Source organism: Oncorhynchus mykiss, chromosome 16, assembly GCF_013265735.2.
Source record: "Oncorhynchus mykiss isolate Arlee chromosome 16, USDA_OmykA_1.1, whole genome shotgun sequence".
In the NCBI taxonomy this organism is placed as follows: domain Eukaryota; kingdom Metazoa; phylum Chordata; class Actinopteri; order Salmoniformes; family Salmonidae; genus Oncorhynchus; species Oncorhynchus mykiss.
In genome coordinates, this window is record NC_048580.1 from 5,328,281 (window position 1) to 5,349,764 (window position 21,484).

Here is a 21,484-nt window from a genome sequence, read left to right on the forward strand (position 1 = left end):
GGTCTGTAGTGACACCTCTAGCACTGAGATGCCAGTACCTCAGACCAATGAACCAGGGTCTGTAGTGACACCTCTCTGAACCAGGGTCTGTATTGACGTCTCCAGCACTGAGATGCAGTACCTCAGACCACTGAACCAGGGTCTGTAGTGACGCCCCTCTGAACCAAGGTCTGTAGTGACGCCTCTAGCACCGAGATGCAGTACCTCAGACCACTGAACCACAAATGGAACCTCATTCCCGATGTAGTGCACTGCTTTTGACTAGGGACCGTAGGGAACGCATCCTACTGACATGTTGATTCTCTTCCCTTTCAGGTTTCTCAGCCCCTACCTCTATGTTTACCTTCATCGTTCTGATCATCACCATCATCGTCTGCTTGTCCCATGTCTGCTTCGGACACTTCAAATATCTCAGCGCTCACAACTACAAGGTACAAAAAAACACTTCTTATTTTATTTCACAACTACAAGGTACAAAAAAAACACTTCTTATTTTATTTCACAACTACAAGGTACAAAAAAACACTTCTTATTTTATTTCACAACTACAAGGTACAAAAAAACACTTCTTATTTTATTTCACAACTACAAGGTACAAAAAACACTTATTATTTTATTTCACAATTACAAGGTACAAAAAACACTTATTATTTTATTTCACAACTACAAGGTACAAAAAACACTTCTTATTTTATTTCACAACTACAAGGTACAAAAAACACTTATTTTATTTCACAACTAAAAGGTACAAAAAACACTTCTTATTTTATTTCACAACTACAAGGTACAAAAAACACTTCTTATTTTATTTCACAACTACAAGGTACAAAAAAAACACTTCTTATTTTATTTCACAACTACAAGGTACAAAAAACACTTCTTATTTTATTTCACAACTACAAGGTACAAAAAACACTTCTTATTTTATTTCACAACTACAAGGTACAAAAAACACTTATTATTATTTTATTTCACAACTACAAGGTACAAAAAACACTTCTTATTTTATTTCACAACTACAAGGTACAAAAAACACTTCTTATTATTTTATTTCACAACTACAAGGTACAGAAAACACTTCTTATTTTATTTCACAACTACAAGGTACAAAAAACACTTCTTATTTTATTTCACAACTACAAGGTACAAAAAACACTTCTTATTTTATTTCACAACTACAAGGTACAAAAAACACTTCTTATTTTATTTCACAACTACAAGGTACAAAAAACACTTCTTATTTTATTTCACAACTACAAGGTACAAAAAACACTTCTTATTATTTTATTTCACAACTACAAGGTACAAAAAACACTTCTTCTTATTTTATTTCACAACTACAAGGTACAAAAAACACTTCTTATTATTTTATTTCACAACTACAAGGTACAAAAAAACACTTCTTATTTTATTTCACAACTACAAGGTACAAAAAACACTTCTTATTATTTTATTTCACAACTACAAGGTACAAAAAACACTTATTATTATTTTATTTCACAACTACAAGGTACAAAAAACACTTCTTATTATTTTATTTCACAACTACAAGGTACAAAAAAACACTTCTTATTATTTTATTTCACAACTACAAGGTACAAAAAACACTTCTTATTATTTTATTTCACAACTACAAGGTACAAAAAACACTTCTTATTATTTTATTTCACAACTACAAGGTACAAAAAACACTTCTTATTATTTTATTTCACAACTACAAGGTACAAAAAAAACACTTATTATTTTATTTCACAACTACAAGGTACAAAAAAACACTTCTTATTATTTTATTTCACAACTACAAGGTACAAAAAAACACTTCTTATTATTTTATTTCACAACTACAAGGTACAAAAAAACACTTCTTATTATTTTATTTCACAACTACAAGGTACAAAAAAACACTTCTTATTATTTTATTTCACAACTACAAGGTACAAAAAAACACTTCTTATTTTATTTCACAACTACAAGGTACAAAAAAACACTTCTTATTTTATTTCACAACTACAAGGTACAAAAAACACTTCTTATTTTATTTCACAACTACAAGGTACAAAAAAAACACTTCTTATTTTATTTCACAACTACAAGGTACAAAAAACACTTAATATTTTATTTCACAACTACAAGGTACAAAAAAAACACTTCTTATTTTATTTCACAACTACAAGGTACAAAAAAAACACTTCTTATTTTATTTCACAACTACAAGGTACAAAAAACACTTCTTATTTTATTTCACAACTACAAGGTACAAAAAAAACACTTCTTATTTTATTTCACAACTACAAGGTACAAAAAACACTTATTATTTTATTTCACAACTACAAGGTACAAAAAACACTTCTTATTATTTTATTTCACAACTACAAGGTACAAAAAACACTTATTATTTTATTTCACAACTACAAGGTACAAAAAACACTTCTTATTATTTTATTTCACAACTACAAGGTACAAAAAACACTTCTTATTATTTTATTTCACAACTACAAGGTACAAAAAAAACACTTCTTATTATTTTATTTCACAACTACAAGGTACAAAAAACACTTCTTATTATTTTATTTCACAACTACAAGGTACAGAAAACACTTCTTATTATTTTATTTCACAACTACAAGGTACAAAAAACACTTTCACAACTACAAGGTACAAAAAACACTTCTTATTTTATTTCACAACTACAAGGTACAAAAAAACACTTCTTATTATTTTATTTCACAACTACAAGGTACAAAAAACACTTCTTATTTTATTTCACAACTACAAGGTACAAAAAACACTTCTTATTATTTTATTTCACAACTACAAGGTACAAAAACACTTCTTATTATTTTATTTCACAACTACAAGGTACAAAAAAAACACTTATTATTTTATTTCACAACTACAAGGTACAGAAAACACTTGTTATTTTATTTCACAACTACAAGGTACAAAAAAAACACTTATTATTTTATTTCACAACTACAAGGTACAGAAAACACTTATTATTTTATTTCACAACTACAAGGTACAAAAAACACTTCTTATTATTTTATTTCACAACTACAAGGTACAAAAAACACTTATTATTTTATTTCACAACTACAAGGTACAGAAAACACTTCTTATTATTTTATTTCACAACTACAAGGTAAAAAAAACACTTATTATTTTATTTCACAACTACAAGGTACAGAAAACACTTATTATTTTATTTCACAACTACAAGGTACAAAAAACACTTCTTATTATTTTATTTCACAACTACAAGGTACAGAAAACACTTCTTATTTTATTTCACAACTACAAGGTACAGAAAACACTCGCCAGAGAGTCTCTTCTTATTTATAATGTTGAAGTGTTTTATAGTTCATGAATTGAGCCAGGAAAGTAACTGAGAACACAATATCTTGTACCGTAAGGATCCCGAATGCAATATGAGACAAATTATGCATAAATTATGCATTCATAGACATATTAGTATATTATTACAATCTTATGATCTCATTGGAGGAAACTTAGGTTCTAGAGGTGTGAACGTTTACATGTTAAAACAACGTTGGGATCGTTTAACGGTAAGAAAAATCCCAATGTTTTCCCCACAAAATAAAATCACAGTGCAGTTATCACAAAACAGATTATTTTCCTGGTTGTATCCGAACCAGATAATGAGCTACGAAGGCCCCCGGGGAAAGTTGTGTCATTTTAAATCAAACCAGAGGGGATGAGGTGAACTTTAGGCTCTACTGTTTGAGAGGCATTCAAGACGAGACATTGTAAGATACAGCTTACCAAGACATACAGTGGGGCAAAAAAGTATTTAGTCAGCCACCAATTGTGCAAGTTCTCCCACTTAAAAAGATGAGAGGCCTGTAATTTTCATCATAGGTACACTTCAACTACTGCTCTTCGGTCTGTTGGCTGTAGACTCTCCTAGTTAACATATGTACACAGTTCTGCCTACCCTCTCCTCTCTCTCTCCCTCACACTGGCCTGCTCTTCAGTCTGTTGCCTGTAGCCTCTCCTAGCTAACACACGTGGAATTGTTTTAAGATGGTCATAACATGGAACGTTTAGCTATTTGATTTAGAATTTTAGGACCCCTTTAGGGGGAACCCCCCCCCCCCCCCCCCCCCCCAAAACAACAACATTTTGATATAATCTTGATTTGGCCTTTACAACTATAGCCCATAGAAACACATTGAATAGCAATTCATGTCAAAGACTTGTTCTTATTCTGTCGGTATCGATAGTCTAAGAGTTTGACCACGTGGGATAGTTAAAGGATTCAGCAATCTACTTAAACCTAATTTTCCTTCTGTGATAGAGGTACTAGTCTGGTCTCAAACCTCTCGTTATCGAGGTAAGCTGGTCTGAAGTAGGAAAACCCAGGTGGGGGTTTTATTCGGAACATAGAAAAGGGCCGGGTCCTGCCTGTGCTCAGGGGGCGGTCCCATGACGCCGGGTCCTGCTCAGGGGGCGGTCCCATGACGCCGGGTCCTGCTCAGGGGGCGGTCCCATGACGCCGGGTCCTGCCTGTGCTCAGGGGGCGGTCCCATGACGCCGGGTCCTGCCTGTGCTCAGGGGGCGGTCCCAAGACGCCGGGTCCTGCCTGTGCTCAGGGGGCGGTCCCATGACGCCGGGTCCTGCTCAGGGGGCGGTCCCATGACGCCGGGTCCTGCTCAGGGGGCGGTCCCATGACGCCGGGTCCTGCCTATGCTCAGGGGGCGGTCCCATGACGCCGGGTCCTGCTCAGGGGGCGGTCCCATGAAGCCGGGTCCTGCCTGTGCTCAGGGGGCGGTCCCATGACGCCGGGTCCTGCTCAGGGGGCGGTCCCATGACGCCGGGTCCTGCTCAGGGGGCGGTCCCATGACGCCGGGTCCTGCCTATGCTCAGGGGCGGTCCAATGACGCCGGGTCCTGCCTGTGCTCAGGGGGCGGTCCCATGACGCCGGGTCCTGCCTGTGCTCAGGGGGCGGTCCCATGACGCCGGGTCCTGCTCAGGGGGCGGTCCCATGACGCCGGGTCCTGCTCAGGGGGCGGTCCCATGACGCCGGGTCCTGCTCAGGGGGCGGTCCCATGAAGCCGGGTCCTGCCTGTGCTCAGGGGGCGGTCCCATGACGCCGGGTCCTGCTCAGGGGGCGGTCCCATGACGCCGGGTCCTGCTCAGGGGGCGGTCCCATGACGCCGGGTCCTGCCTATGCTCAGGGGCGGTCCAATGACGCCGGGTCCTGCCTGTGCTCAGGGGGCGGTCCCATGACGCCGGGTCCTGCCTGTGCTCAGGGGGCAGTCCCATGACGCCGGGTCCTGCTCAGGGGGCGGTCCCATGAAGCCGGGTCCTGCCTGTTCTCAGGGGGCGGTCCCATGACGCCGGGTCCTGCTCAGGGGGCGGTCCCATGACGCCGGGTCCTGCCTGTGCTCAGGGGGCGGTCCCATGACGCCGGGTCCTGCCTGTGCTCAGGGGGCGGTCCCATGACGCCGGGTCCTGCCTGTGCTCAGGGGGCGGTCCCATGACGCCGGGTCCTGCCTGTGCTCAGGGGGCTCTTGAGTTAACTCTCTCAAGAGTTAAACAGTCTAAAATCACATTACATAATTTCACCAATAGTTTCATCTTTACTCATTCATTTTATACAACAATTGGATGTAAACCTCATATCTGAGGCTATTATATAAACAGCGTTATGTTAATGTGGTCGTATTGTCTCTCACGAGTTTCACAAAATTGTACCAAACGGACCAGTTCGTAGCTTGTTACTTCACCGATCTTTTATACCTCCTCCAGAACATGAATGTTCTCCAGTTCTAGGCTGTGGAAGAAATTAATTTGTTCTCTCTTATGAAACTCACTCTCTCTATACTGTCTGGCCATGAGGCAGGATTCTCCTCCAGGAATTTACGACCTGAGGTTGCAGCAGTGTGGGTGTAGGAGAGACAGAGGGAGGGGGATGGTGCAGAGGGAGGAGAGAATAGTGCTCGCTGTACCCAAAGAGGGCAACGTCATGATACAGGAAAGGGCCTTCTCCAAACTGTTGCCACAGAGTTGGAAGCACTGAATCGTCAAGAATGTAATTGGATGCTGTAGCATTAAGATTTCCCTTAACTGGAACCAAGGGGCCCGAACCATGAAAAACAGCCTCAGACCATTATTCCTGTACAGTTGGCACTGTGGATTGGGGCAGGTAGTATTCTCCTGGCATCGCCAAACCCAGATTTATCAGTCGGACTGCCAGATGGTGAAGCGTGATTCATCACTCCAGAGAACGTGTTTCCACTGCTCCAGAGTCCAATGACAACAAGCTTTACACCACTCCAACCGACGCTTAGCATTGCGCATGGTGATCTTAGGCTTGTGTGCGGCTGCTCGGCCACGGAAACCCATTTCATGAAGCTCTCGACGAACAGTTATCGGAACTCGGTAGTGAGTGTTGCAACCGAGGACAGGTGATGTTGTTGCTCCTCTCTTCCACACCGGTGTCGACAAGCACTTGGCGGTCCTGTTCTGAGAGCTTGTGTGGCCTACCACTTTCCGGCTGAGTCGTTGTTACTCCTAGACGTTTCCACTTCACAACAACAGCACTTACAGTTGACCGAATCAGCTCTAGCAGGGAAGACATTTTAACAAACTGACTTGTTGGAAAGGTGTCATCGTATGACGGTGCCACGTTGAAAGTCACTAAGCTCTTCAGTACGGGCCATTCTACCACCAATGTTTGTCTATGGAGATTACATGGCTGTGTACTCCATTGGCTGAAATAGCCGAATCCACTAATCTGAAGGGGTGTCCACATACTTTAGTGTATATATAGTGTAAGCCAGAGCACACACGTTACTGTAGCTGTGTTCTGTAAAGGGTTGTCTCTATGGACACGTTACTGTAGCTGTGTTCTGTAAAGGGTTGTCTCTATGGACACGTTACTGTAGCTGTGTTCTGTAAAGGGTTGTCTCTATGGACACGTTACTGTAGCTGTGTTCTGTAAAGGGTTGTCTCTATGGACACGTTACTGTAGCTGTGTTCTGTAAAGGGTTGTCTCTATGGACACGTTACTGTAGCTGTGTTCTGTAAAGGGTTGTCTCTATGGACACGTTACTGTAGCTGTGTTCTGTAAAGGGTTGTCTCTAAGGACACGTTACTGTAGCTGTGTTCTGTAAAGGGTTGTCTCTATGGACACGTTACTGTAGCTGTGTTCTGTAAAGGGTTGTCTCTATGGACACGTTACTGTAGCTGTGTTCTGTAAAGGGTTGTCTCTATGGACACGTTACTGTAGCTGTGTTCTGTAAAGGGTTGTCTCTATGGACACGTTACTGTAGCTGTGTTCTGTAAAGGGTTGTCTCTATGGACACGTTACTGTAGCTGTGTTCTGTAAAGGGTTGTCTCTAAGGACACGTTACTGTAGCTGTGTTCTGTAAAGGGTTGTCTCTAAGGACACGTTACTGTAGCTGTGTTCTGTAAAGGGTTGTCTCTAAGGACACGTTACTGTAGCTGTGTTCTGTAAAGGGTTGTCTCTAAGGACACGTTACTGTAGCTGTGTTCTGTAAAGGGTTGTCTCTAAGGACACGTTACTGTAGCTGTGTTCTGTAAAGGGTTGTCTCTATGGACACGTTACTGTAGCTGTGTTCTGTAAAGGGTTGTCTCTATGGACACGTTACTGTAGCTGTGTTCTGTAAAGGGTTGTCTCTATGGACACGTTACTGTAGCTGTGTTCTGTAAAGGGTTGTCTCTATGGACACGTTACTGTAGCTGTGTTCTGTAAAGGGTTGTCTCTATGGACACGTTACTGTAGCTGTGTTCTGTAAAGGGTTGTCTCTATGGACACGTTACTGTAGCTGTGTTCTGTAAAGGGTTGTCTCTATGGACACGTTACTGTAGCTGTGTTCTGTAAAGGGTTGTCTCTATGGACACGTTACTGTAGCTGTGTTCTGTAAAGGGTTGTCTCTATGGACACGTTACTGTAGCTGTGTTCTGTAAAGGGTTGTCTCTATGGACACGTTACTGTAGCTGTGTTCTGTAAAGGGTTGTCTCTATGGACACGTTACTGTAGCTGTGTTCTGTAAAGGGTTGTCTCTATGGACACGTTACTGTAGCTGTGTTCTGTAAAGGGTTGTCTCTATGGACACGTTACTGTAGCTGTGTTCTGTAAAGGGTTGTCTCTATGGACACGTTACTGTAGCTGTGTTCTGTAAAGGGTTGTCTCTATGGACACGTTACTGTAGCTGTGTTCTGTAAAGGGTTGTCTCTATGGACACGTTACTGTAGCTGTGTTCTGTAAAGGGTTGTCTCTATGGACACGTTACTGTAGCTGTGTTCTGTAAAGGGTTGTCTCTATGGACACGTTACTGTAGCTGTGTTCTGTAAAGGGTTGTCTCTATGGACACGTTACTGTAGCTGTGTTCTGTAAAGGGTTGTCTCTATGGACACGTTACTGTAGCTGTGTTCTGTAAAGGGTTGTCTCTATGGACACGTTACTGTAGCTGTGTTCTGTAAAGGGTTGTCTCTATGGACACGTTACTGTAGCTGTGTTCTGTAAAGGGTTGTCTCTATGGACACGTTACTGTAGCTGTGTTCTGTAAAGGGTTGTCTCTATGGACACGTTACTGTAGCTGTGTTCTGTAAAGGGTTGTCTCTAAGGACACGTTACTGTAGCTGTGTTCTGTAAAGGGTTGTCTCTATGGACACGTTACTGTAGCTGTGTTCTGTAAAGGGTTGTCTCTATGGACACGTTACTGTAGCTGTGTTCTGTAAAGGGTTGTCTCTATGGACACGTTACTGTAGCTGTGTTCTGTAAAGGGTTGTCTCTAAGGACACGTTACTGTAGCTGTGTTCTGTAAAGGGTTGTCTCTATGGACACGTTACTGTAGCTGTGTTCTGTAAAGGGTTGTCTCTAAGGACACGTTACTGTAGCTGTGTTCTGTAAAGGGTTGTCTCTAAGGACACGTTACTGTAGCTGTGTTCTGTAAAGGGTTGTCTCTATGGACACGTTACTGTAGCTGTGTTCTGTAAAGGGTTGTCTCTATGCACACGTTACTGTAGCTGTGTCCTGTAAAGGGTTGTCTCTAAGGACACGTTACTGTAGCTGTGTTCTGTAAAGGGTTGTCTCTAAGGACACGTTACTGTAGCTGTGTTCTGTAAAGGGTTGTCTCTATGGACACGTTACTGTAGCTGTGTTCTGTAAAGGGTTGTCTCTATGCACACGTTACTGTAGCTGTGTCCTGTAAAGGGTTGTCTCTATGGACACGTTACTGTAGCTGTGTTCTGTAAAGGGTTGTCTCTATGGACACGTTACTGTAGCTGTGTTCTGTAAAGGGTTGTCTCTATGGACACGTTACTGTAGCTGTGTTCTGTAAAGGGTTGTCTCTAAGGACACGTTACTGTAGCTGTGTTCTGTAAAGGGTTGTCTCTATGGACACGTTACTGTAGCTGTGTTCTGTAAAGGGTTGTCTCTAAGGACATGTTACTGTAGCTGTGTTCTGTAAAGGGTTGTCTCTATGGACACGTTACTGTAGCTGTGTTCTGTAAAGGGTTGTCTCTAAGGACACGTTACTTTAGCTGTGTTCTGTAAAGGGTTGTCTCTATGGACACGTTACTGTAGCTGTGTTCTGTAAAGGGTTGTCTCTATGGACACGTTACTGTAGCTGTGTTCTGTAAAGGGTTGTCTCTATGGACACGTTACTGTAGCTGTGTTCTGTAAAGGGTTGTCTCTATGGACACGTTACTGTAGCTGTGTTCTGTAAAGGGTTGTCTCTATGGACACGTTACTGTAGCTGTGTTCTGTAAAGGGTTGTCTCTATGGACACGTTACTGTAGCTGTGTTCTGTAAAGGGTTGTCTCTATGGACACGTTACTGTAGCTGTGTTCTGTAAAGGGTTGTCTCTATGGACACGTTACTGTAGCTGTGTTCTGTAAAGGGTTGTCTCTATGGACACGTTACTGTAGCTGTGTTCTGTAAAGGGTTGTCTCTATGGACACTTTAGTGTAGCTGTGTTCTGTAAAGGGTTGTCTCTATGGACACGTTACTGTAGCTGTGTTCTGTAAAGGGTTGTCTCTATGGACACGTTACTGTAGCTGTGTTCTGTAAAGGGTTGTCTCTATGGACACGTTACTGTAGCTGTGTTCTGTAAAGGGTTGTCTCTATGGACACGTTACTGTAGCTGTGTTCTGTAAAGGGTTGTCTCTAAGGACACGTTACTGTAGCTGTGTTCTGTAAAGGGTTGTCTCTATGGACACGTTACTGTAGCTGTGTTCTGTAAAGGGTTGTCTCTAAGGACACGTTACTGTAGCTGTGTTCTGTAAAGGGTTGTCTCTATGGACACGTTACTGTAGCTGTGTTCTGTAAAGGGTTGTCTCTAAGGACACGTTACTGTAGCTGTGTTCTGTAAAGGGTTGTCTCTATGGACACGTTACTGTAGCTGTGTTCTGTAAAGGGTTGTCTCTATGGACACGTTACTGTAGCTGTGTTCTGTAAAGGGTTGTCTCTAAGGACACGTTACTGTAGCTGTGTTCTGTAAAGGGTTGTCTCTATGGACACTTTAGTGAGCAAGTAGGCCTACAAACCTGACTCCGTTACACCAGCTCTGTCAGGAGGAATGGGCCAAAATTCACCCAGCAAGGCAATGCTGCCAAATACTAATTGAGTGTATGTAAACTTCTGACCCACTGGGAATGTGATGAAAGAATTAAAAGCTGAAATAAATAATTCTCTCTACTATTATTCTGACATTTCACATTCTTAAAATAAAGTGGTGATCCTAACTGACCTAAGACAGGGATTTTTACTTGGATTAAATGTCAACTCAAAACTGAGTTTAAATGTATTTGGCTAAGGCGTATGTAAACTCCCGACTTCAACTGTAGTATAATTGTGTGTGTTTTATATTTTCTCCCCCCCCCCCCCCCCCCCCCAGATTGACGCGGAGAATGTGGATGGTGTAGAGAATGGTCGTCCAGCACGCACTTCTCCCTTCAATAATTCAGCAGTAAGTACCGTTTCCTCAGCATAGACGACCTCTCCCTTCAGTGAGTCAGCAGTAAGTACCGTTTCCTCAGCCTAGACGACCTCTCCCTTCAATAAGTCAGCAGTAAGTACCGTTTCCTCAGCATAGACGACCTCTCCCTTCAGTGAGTCAGCAGTAAGTACCGTTTCCTCAGCCTAGACGACCTCTCCCTTCAATAAGTCAGCAGTAAGTACCGTTTCCTCAGCATAGACGACCTCTCCCTTCAGTGAGTCAGCAGTAAGTACCGTTTCCTCAGCCTAGACGACCTCTCCCTTCAATAAGTCTGCAGTAAGTACCGTTTCCTCAGCCTAGACGACCTCTCCCTTCAATAAGTCAGCAGTAAGTACCGTTTCCTCAGCATAGACGACCTCTCCCTTCAATAAGTCTGCAGTAAGTACCGTTTCCTCAGCCTAGACGACCTCTCCCTTCAATAAGTCAGCAGTAAGTACCGTTTCCTCAGCCTCTCCCTTCAATAAGTCAGCAGTAAGTACCGTTTCCTCAGCCTCTCCCTTCAATAAGTCAGCAGTAAGTACCGTTTCCTCAGCCTCTCCCTTCAGTGAGTCAGCAGTAAGTACCGTTTCCTCGGCCTAGACGACCTCTCCCTTCAGTGAGTCAGCAGTAAGTACCGTTTCCTCAGCCTCTCCCTTCAATAAGTCAGCAGTAAGTACCGTTTCCTCAGCCTCTCCCTTCAATAAGTCAGCAGTAAGTACCGTTTCCTCAGCCTCTCCCTTCAATAAGTCTGCAGTAAGTACCGTTTCCTCAGCCTCTCCCTTCAATAAGTCAGCAGTAAGTACCGTTTCCTCAGCCTCTCCCTTCAATAAGTCAGCAGTAAGTACCGTTTCCTCAGCCTCTCCCTTCAGTGAGTCAGCAGTAAGTACCGTTTCCTCAGCCTCTCCCTTCAGTGAGTCAGCAGTAAGTACCGTTTCCTCAGCCTCTCCCTTCAGTGAGTCAGCAGTAAGTACCGTTTCCTCAGCCTAGACGACCTCTCCCTTCAATAAGTCAGCAGTAAGTACCGTTTCCTCAGCATAGACGACCTCTCCCTTCAATAAGTCAGCAGTAAGTACCGTTTCCTCAGCCTAGACGACCTCTCCCTTCAATAAGTCAGCAGTAAGTACCGTTTCCTCAGCCTCTCCCTTCAATAAGTCAGCAGTAAGTACCGTTTCCTCAGCCTCTCCCTCTAATAAGTCAGCAGTAAGTACCGTTTCCTGGGCCTAGACGACCTCTCCCTTCGATAAGTCAGCAGTAAGTACCGTTTCCTGGGCCTAGACGACCTCTCCCTTCAATAAGTCAGCAGTAAGTACCGTTTCCTCAGCCTAGACAACCTCTCCCTTCAGTGAGTCAGCAGTAAGTACCGTTTCCTCAGCCTAGACGACCTCTCCCTTCAGTGAGTCAGCAGTAAGTACAGTTTCCTCAGCCTCTCCCTTCAATAAGTCAGCAGTAAGTACCGTTTCCTCGGCCTAGACAACCTCTCCCTCCATCTCTCACACTGACCTTTCTCCTCCTTTCTATCCCTCCTCTCTTCTTCTTCTTCTTCTTTCCCAACAACAGCAGATGTACATTGCCTCAGTCCTCCAGGACCCCAGTTTAGACGAGCTGGGTTCGGCTGGCAGCGGGGTCAGCGAGGGTTCGCAGGACGAGGAGATCATCCAAGTGGGGAACAGCCTCAATGAGGCCGACTTCCAGGTAGCCTGCCGACGTGCCCTTTGAGCAAGGAGCTTCAATTCTTGTAATTTCTCCCGGGGGGTGTGGAGCTTAACTTCCAACTCCTCGTGTGTGTGTCCTCGGGTTGTTGTGAGCGTAAAGATAAGTTTCTCCTCAAGTGATTGGACAATAACGTATTCTCCTTTTTCTCCCAGAGCGGCGAGGACGGTCTCCTCGCTAACGAGGTGCGGCACTGACGTCAGGAGACTCCGGAGACGGTTGTCAGGGTGGAGACGGAGGACGGGGAGAGAGGAGCAGAGACTGAGATGGCAGAAACTAAAGTTTAATTTCACCGACTGGATGGATGCACTGACCTAGTGAATTAAGCTACAGAGCTGAAACGGACTGAGCTTTAAAAGACATGGATAGACCACTAACCTTAAAGTCCTGAACAGACTATTACATTGTCTACACACACACACACACACACACACACACACACACACACACACACACACACACACACAATACAACACACACAATACAACACACACAGAGAGAGAGAGAGAATGTGTCTACTAAAGGATTGGTAACTCTCCCTTCCAACTATTGATCTAGCGCTGACTGTGAAGGAGGGATCTTTCCTTCCCACAATCCTTTGCCTGTTCTGCCTGCACCCCTAATCGACTCTGTGCCCTAGAGGCTTCGTCACAATAAGCAGCCTAATATGAGAAGATGAAGAAGAAGAAGAAGAAGAAGAGGAGGAGGAGAAATGTCTGTCAGCATCACACACACACACACACTGTTCGCCTGCTCTGGTCTCCCCCCCTACTCTGTCCCGACGGTCTCCGGGAGTCTCTGGGTGGTTCCAACCCTGTGTAAAAAAATAAATTTAAAAGAAGGAATGTGGTCACCGTGACGACGGCCACTGTAACAAACTGAACTAAACACTCCTCTGCTTTCCTTTTGGAATTGTTCAGCAACAAAAACTCTGGATTTGCAAAAATGTAAAATAGCCTTTTTTTGGGGGGGGAAATGGTATTTATTTTTAGGCATGGTTATTTTTTAAGTTGGTCTGAAAACTTTAATAATCAATTAACTACTTGTTTCGACATTTAAAAACAAAGAATCAACTGTGGATGGATGGATCATGGAACATGGATACTGTCCCTCGTAACAACAAGGTCACTCTGTCTTCTGGCCTGTTCTGCCCTGAGCGACTGTAGTGGGACTGCGGCTCCAGACTGAGCCCTAATGGAGCCGCCCTAACATAACTGAAGGCAGAAGGCAGTCCAGAGCCCCTGGTGGAGAGGAGGATGCCCCCAGGAAGCAGATATGAAGTGGATATGACAGCCCAACCTCTACCCTGTTTTGTGTCCCACAACTTTGGTTCCCAAAATTGTTCCCAGAGTTCGCAGGTTTTTCCAATAGGCTGGTTAGAAGTTTATTGGAATGAGGGATTTCTGGGAAAAACCTAGGAACTTCGGGAAAGATTCTGTAATTGTGCAGCCTCAGCCTCCTTTCCCGGCTAGGACTCTGTGGGACCGTGTTCTTCGGTAGAGGGAGAGCTCGACCCTTGAACTCTTGGTCTGTGACCTGTAGTTTCCCCCCAGGCCTCTCCTCCCTGTTACTATGGACGCATTCAGCAGGGGAGGGCACAACGTTGTTGAACCTTCAGATATAAATATGTACGACAAATACGTCTCTCTGAAATGTAGAGTAAGGAATCATGTCAACTCTTTTCTAAACATTTCTATCTACAACGTTCCACAACGTTTGCCTCCTGAATGTGACCCTGGCCCCTGCTCTGACTGGCCCGTCTCTGTGACCCTGGCCCCTGCTCTGACTGGCCCGTCTCTGTGACCCTGGCCCCCTGCTCTGACTGGCCCGTCTCTGTGACCCTGACCCGTCTCTGTGACCCTGGCCCCTGCTCTGACTGGCCCGTCTCTGTGACCCTGGCCCCTGCTCTGACTGACCCGTCTCTGTGATCCTGGCCCCCTGCTCTCTGACTGGCCCGTCTCTGTGACCCTGGCCCCCTGCTCTGACGGACCCATCTCTGTGACCCTGGCCCCCTGCTCTGACTGGCCCGTCTCTGTGACCCTGGCCCCCTGCTCTGACGGACCCATCTCTGTGACCCTGACCCCTGCTCTGACTGGCCTGTCTCTGTGACCCTGACCCCTGCTCTGACGGACCCATCTCTGTGACCCTGACCCCTGCTCTGACTGGCCTGTCTCTGTGACCCTGGCCCCCTGCTCTGACGGACCCATCTCTGTGACCCTGACCCCTGCTCTGACTGGCCTGTCTCTGTGACCCTGACCCCTGCTCTGACGGACCCATCTCTGTGACCCTGACCCCTGCTCTGACTGGCCCGTCTCTGTGACCCTGGCCCCCTGCTCTGACGGACCCATCTCTGGGACCCTGACCCCTGCTCTGACTGGCCCGTCTCTGTGTTCTAGCTAGCTCCTCTAGTGACTCTCATCTCAAGATAAGCCACTTTATTTTGGTGTTTACATCACTGTACAGAAAGTTGTTTCACTGTCTGTTGGTTGGTTTGAACATTTTATTTTATTTAGGAAAAATAATAATAATCTTTGTAGGATGTAGGAAGGTTTTTCTCCTTTCCGCCAACTCTGTAACCTGTGTTCCGGTTTTAGATGGCTTCAGATGGGTTTTAGGGATTGTCTTCAATAACGACGTGAATATTGAGACTAGCGTGATGCTGCATCATGCAGAGGTATATATTGTAAACGGTGTAGATGATTTATGGAGCATTGTTACAAACGACGACAGTGTCCCAACTGCCACCTGGAGTGCTGTTGAACCTGGTGGGTTACTATGGTGACAGTCAGGACGGAACAGACCGACTGCGCCAAACGGCTGTGTCTCGCGTGGAGTCCTATTCCCTATTTAGTGCACTACTTTTGGGCGGGGCCCATAGGGCTCAGTACTGTAATAGGGAGGACGCGTAAAAAGGAGTCTTGATTACTGTAAGACTCGATCAATGTTTTTATTGATATTTTTAGGCCTATTGTGGTTGAACAGAATATACTAGCAATTACTACGGAATCAGATTCATCTGGTAAAATCTAAACGGATGATACCGAATCCATCATTTCTCTTTACCTCGAGTTGTTCTGCAATAATCATGATGTCATGTTGCTCTCTTCAACTCGTTACAATATTCCACTGATAGAACCAATGACCAGCTTAGTTTTCTTCCAAAGTGAGGCAGAACCGATTCTTATAGCCTGGTTTAACCTTCAGGGATCTACTACAAAACAGGATCAATTTAATTAGCCAGCTAACTTTGATTAACAAGATATAACTAACTATTGATTGTCTCGATCATAAAGAAAGCTTACAGTTCGATATGTGTTTTTGTTGAGTCATCTAGAACGTGCCCGTTCAGTTAGCCGGCTAACTCATTGATCCGGCTTCGTAGTGGTACATCTCAGAGCAGGTTTAGCCGAGCTATGTGCTATATACTGTTAGATAGAAACAATTAACTTGTGTATAAAACTCCTTGGTTCCACATTGTGGATATACAAAAAAAATAAACATGAACAAATATCCTGTTTTCTTATGGGTTCATTTGGGAAGTCAGTCACTGAACCAATGAATGCTGAGCATTTATTGTGATGTCACTTCGGCTGGTTCAGAAGCACCACCCCCCCTCCCCGAAGAGAAATATGCTTAAACCAAGTAACAAATCTACTGCATAGTACAGATTTGATGTACTATATAGTACTAGTATACACATAATGTACTGTCGGTTTCTGTACAGTTAAAAACGATGGACTCACTCTGTATTAAACAACTTATTTTATTTTCATTTTAAGGCATTACGTTTGTATCAGGAGTTCTGTAAGTATAGTATAATATATCATATTATAATAATAATAATAATACATGCACTGAGTTACAAAACATTACAAACACACTGATATTGAGTTGCTCCCCCTCCTCCCTCCTTTACCCTCAGAACAGCCATTGGGCTGGATGTTCTTCTTGGTTGGTGGACCATTCTTGATGCACAAGGGGGAAACTGTTCAGTGTGGAAAAACCCCAGCAGCATTGCAGTTCTTGACACACTCAAACCGGTGCACCTGGCGTCTACTACCATAACCCCGTTCAAAAGGGCAACTCAAATATTTTATCTTGCCCATTCACCCCCTCTGAATGGCACGCATACACGATCCATGTGTCAAATTTCTCAAGGTTTAACCCGTCTCCTCCCCTTCATCTACACTGATTGAAGTGGATTTGACAAGTGGCGTCAATAAGGGATTATAGATTTCACCTGGATTCACCTGCTCAGTCTATGTCATGGAAAGAGCAGGTGTTCTTAATGTTTTGTATATTAGTATTATTATAAATGGCATATCTATTGTATTATTGTATTTTGCTCTCCTTTTGGCACAGACAGCCCTGTGGATAACGGCCTATTTGAACACAGTCATATTGCAGCAGCAGCAGGTACAACCATGGCAGACTAGTTAACAGGTACAACCATGGCAGACTAGTTAACAGGTACAACCACGGCAGACTAGTTAACAGGTACAACCACGGCAGACTAGTTAACAGGTACAACCATGGCAGACTAGTTAACAGGTACAACCATGGCAGACTAGTTAACAGGTACAACCATGGCAGACTAGTTAACAGGTACAACCACGGCAGACTAGTTAACAGGTACAACCATGGCAGACTAGTTAACAGGTACAACCATGGCAGACTAGTTAACAGGTACAACCACGGCAGACTAGTTACAGGTACAACCATGGCAGACTAGTTAACAGGTACAACCATGGCAGACTAGTTAACAGGTACAACCACGGCAGACTAGTTACAGGTACAACCATGGCAGACTAGTTAACAGGTACAACCACGGCAGACTAGTTAACAGGTACAACCATGGCAGACTAGTTAACAGGTACAACCATGGCAGACTAGTTACAGGTACAACCACGGCAGACTAGTTACAGGTACAACCATGGCAGACTAGTTAACAGGTACAACCACGGCAGACTAGTTACAGGTACAACCACGGCAGACTAGTTACAGGTACAACCACGGCAGACTAGTTAACAGGTACAACCACGGCAGACTAGTTAACAGGTACAACCACGGCAGACTAGTTAACAGGTACAACCACGGCAGACTAGTTAACAGGTACAACCATGGCAGACTAGTTAACAGGTACAACCACGGCAGACTAGTTAACAGGTACAACCACGGCAGACTAGTTAACAGGTACAACCACGGCAGACTAGTTAACAGGTACAACCACGGCAGACTAGTTACAATAGCCTGTAACTATCAAATGAACAGATATGATTTGACACTGATATATAATGTGAACAATCTGTTTTTTATTTATTTTTTTATTTAAAGCTACTCAGTGTTGTAGGTTATATATGCTCTAATTTACGTTTTTTGGGGCTATTCTAATTTCCTCTGGACAATAATGAGCTTCGGTATGAATACACTCGTATTGCTGTGACAGAAACTTGGGTCATATTCATTGGGCACCGAACGGAAGATAATGTACAGGTAAAGACAGGTGGTTTATTCATTACATCTTAGCAACGGAAACCATTTTTTTACCTCCTTAAGAACCAAACGGATTGAAACGGGGAGGGACCTTACCTGAATTGTCCAATAGAAACTCTAGGTTTTTTTTTTTTTTTCTCCGTTGCAAAGCGTTTTCCCGTTTGGAGTAAACTGTTTCTGTTGCAAAACGTTTTGAAACATAATTCGTCATAATGAATACACCCCCTGAACTTGCCCGATTTTAAGAAAAGCAATTGCTTTGTCGTTGCAAACAATTTTTGTTATTGTGTGCACTAATAAATACAACACTCTTGATACTGAAATGTGGCCACAGCAACAACAACAACATGTCACTGTTCGATTATCCACTAGTCTGTAATGTCCAAACAAGGCGTTGATTTGAAGCTGTTTGACAAACACACACACACCTCCCCTAACAGTTTGGACTCCCTTTGAACCAGTGTTCTAGAACCTCCCCTAACAGTTTGGACTCCATTTGAACCAGTGTTCTAGAACCTCCCCTAACAGTTTGGACTCCATTTGAACCAGTGTTCTAGAACCTCCCCTAACAGTTTGGACTCCATTTGAACCAGTGTTCTAGAACCTCCCCTAACAGTTTGGACTCCATTTGAACCAGTGTTCTAGAACCTCCCCTAACAGTTTGGACTCCATTTGAACCAGTGTTCTAGAACCTCCCCTAACAGTTTGGACTCCATTTGAACCAGTGTTCTAGAACCTCCCCTAACAGTTTGGACTCCATTTGAACCAGTGTTCTAGAACCTCCCCTAACAGTTTGGACTCCATTTGAACCAGTGTTCTAGAACCTCCCCTAACAGTTTGGACTCCATTTGAACCAGTGTTCTAGAACCTCCCCTAACAGTTTGGACTCCATTTGAACCAGTGTTCTAGAACCTCCCCTAACAGTTTGGACTCCATTTGAACCAGTGTTCTAGAACCTCCCCTAACATTTTGGACTCCATTTGAACCAGTGTTCTAGAAGTCTTAAGTCATAACTGAAACTCTGCGCTTTCCTCTCAGGAGTGTTTAGTACCTCTGAAATGTATGATGAATTGTCTTCGAAAACTCTGAATGTTTCTAGGTAACAGTGTTAACATTGCATATGTCCTTTCCTGAATTAAGTAAAAATTGAACATTTTTCAACCATTTTATCCACCTATGATATTTTCATTTATATTAAAAGAAAACACACTGAAAGGAATCCCCCTCCCCCATTAAAGGGTTAGTATGAGATGTTGGCAATAATGCCCTTTTTATTTACCCAGAGTCAGATCAATTCAAATTTATTTCTAAGGCCTTTTTTTTTTTTTTTTTTACATGAGCAGAAAAACTCCCTAGAAAGGCAGGAACCTGGGAAGAAACCTAGAGAGGAACCAGGCTCTGAGGGGTGGGCCGGTCCTCTTCTGGCTGTGCCGGGTAGAGAGGAACCAGGCTCTGAGGGGTGACCAGTCCTCTTCTGGCTGTACTGGGTAGAGAGGAACCAGGCTATGAGGGGTGGGCCGGTCCTCTTCTGGCTGTACTGGGTAGAGATGAACCAGGCTATGAGGGGTGGCCGGTCCTCTTCTGGCTATGCCGGGTAGAGAGGAACCAGGCTCTGAGGGGTGGGCCGGTCCTCTTCTGGCTGTGCCGGGTAGAGAGGAACCAGGCTCTGAGGGGTGGGCCGGTCCTCTTCTGGCTGTGCCGGGTAGAGAGGAACCAGGCTCTGAGGGGTGGGCCGGTCCTCTTCTGGCTGTGCCGGGTAGAGAGGAACCAGGCTATGAGGGGTGGCCAGTCCTCTTCTAGCTGTGCCGGGTAGAGAGGAACCAGGCTCTGAGGGGTGGGCCGGTCCTCTTCTGGCTGTGCTGGGTAGAGAAGAACCAGGCTCTGAGGGGTGGGCCGGTCCTCTTCTGGCTGTGCTGGGTAGAGAGGAACCAGGCTATGAGGGGTGGACAGTCCTCTTCTGGCTGTGCTGGGTAGAGAGGAACCAGGCTATGAGGGGTGGACAGTCCTCTTCTAGCTGTACCAGGTAGAGAGGAACCAGGCTATGAGGGGTGGCCAGTCCTCTTCTAGCTGTGCTGGGTAGAGAAGAACCAGGCTCTGAGGAGTGGGCCAGTCCTCTTCTGGCTGTGCTGGGTAGAGAGGAACCAGGCTATGAGGGGTGGCCAGTCCTCTTCTAGCTGTGCCGGGTAGAGAAGAACCAGGCTCTGAGGAGTGGGCCAGTCCTCTTCTGGCTGTGCCGGGTAGAGAGGAACCAGGCTATGAGGGGTGGCCAGTCCTCTTCTGGCTGTGCCGGGTGGAGAGGAACCAGGCTCTGAGGGGTGGCTGGTCCTCTTCTGGCTGTACCGGGTAGAGAGGAACCAGGCTCTGAGGGGTGGCCGGTCCTCTTCTGGCTGTGCCGGGTAGAGAGGAACCAGGCTCTGAGGGGTGGCCAGTCCTCTTCTGGCTGTGCCGGGTGGAGATTATGAGAGTACATAGCCATTTAAGGCCAGATTGTTCTTCAAGATGTTCAAACGTTCATAGACGACCAGCAGGGTCAAATAATAGTGGTTGTAGAGGGTGCAACAGGTCAGCACCTCAAGAGTAAATGTCAGTTGGCTTTTCATTGTCGAGCATTCAGAGGTAGAGCGAGCGAGAGACTTAAGTACACCCAGGACACCAGATATCTAGCCCCCCGGCACATAGACTATTGCAGCATAGATACTGGGGGCTGAGATGGGGTGTCGGGGGAAACTGGACCTGTCCAACGATACCCCCGGACATGGCCAACCAGGCAGGATAGAACCACACCCACTTTGCCAAAGCACAGCCCCCACACCACTAGAGGGATATCAACAGACCGCCAACTTACTACCCTGAGACAAGGCTGAGTATAGCCCACGAAGATCTCCTCCACCGTAGGAGCACAAGGGAGCACAAAACTGGACAGGAAGATCACGACGGGTTGAGTCACTGACGAGTATAGTGAAAAATTCCTGGCACGACATGATGCACCCCTCCTAGGGATGGCATGCAAGAGCACTAGTAAGCCAGCCCCCATACTACGGTCAGAGGCAGCAGGTAGCCTAGTGGTTAGAGTGTGGGGGCGGCAGGTAGCCTAGTGGTTAGAGTGTAGGGGCGGCAGGTAGCCTAGTGGTTAGAGTGTAGGGGCGGCAGGTAGCCTAGTGGTTAGAGTGTAGGGGCGGCAGGTAGCCTAGTGGTTAGAGTGTAGGGGCGGCAGGTAGCCTAGTGGTTAGAGTGTAGGGGCGGCAGGTAGCCTAGTGGTTAGAGTGTAAGGGAGGCAGGTAGCCTAGTGGTTAGAGTGTAGGGGCGGCAGG

At 45.0% G+C, this 21,484-nt stretch overlaps 1 protein-coding gene and 1 long non-coding RNA gene across 5 annotated transcripts in view; one reads left to right on the forward strand and one right to left on the reverse strand.

The window, feature by feature from the left end:
- The window catches only part of LOC110491229 (CSC1-like protein 2), a 91,717-nt gene extending 77,971 nt beyond the window's left edge, over positions 1-13,746 (forward strand). For all 4 annotated transcript variants that reach the window (XM_036946002.1, XM_036946004.1, XM_036946003.1 and 1 more), the window contains 4 exons: positions 316-431; positions 10,890-10,961; positions 12,528-12,662; positions 12,836-13,746. In XM_036946002.1, coding sequence (XP_036801897.1) covers positions 316-431; positions 10,890-10,961; positions 12,528-12,662; positions 12,836-12,877 — 365 coding nt within the window. In that variant the 3' untranslated portion in view covers positions 12,878-13,746. The remainder of the gene's footprint in view (positions 1-315; positions 432-10,889; positions 10,962-12,527; positions 12,663-12,835) is intronic.
- Positions 13,747-18,295: 4,549 nt separating this feature from the next.
- Positions 18,296-19,350, reverse strand: LOC110491249. Its single transcript, XR_005036419.1, has 2 exons — positions 18,646-19,350; positions 18,296-18,601 (listed from the first exon to the last, which is right to left on the reverse strand). It is a non-coding gene; the product is annotated as an uncharacterized LOC110491249 (long non-coding RNA).
- Positions 19,351-21,484: the final 2,134 nt, after the last annotated feature.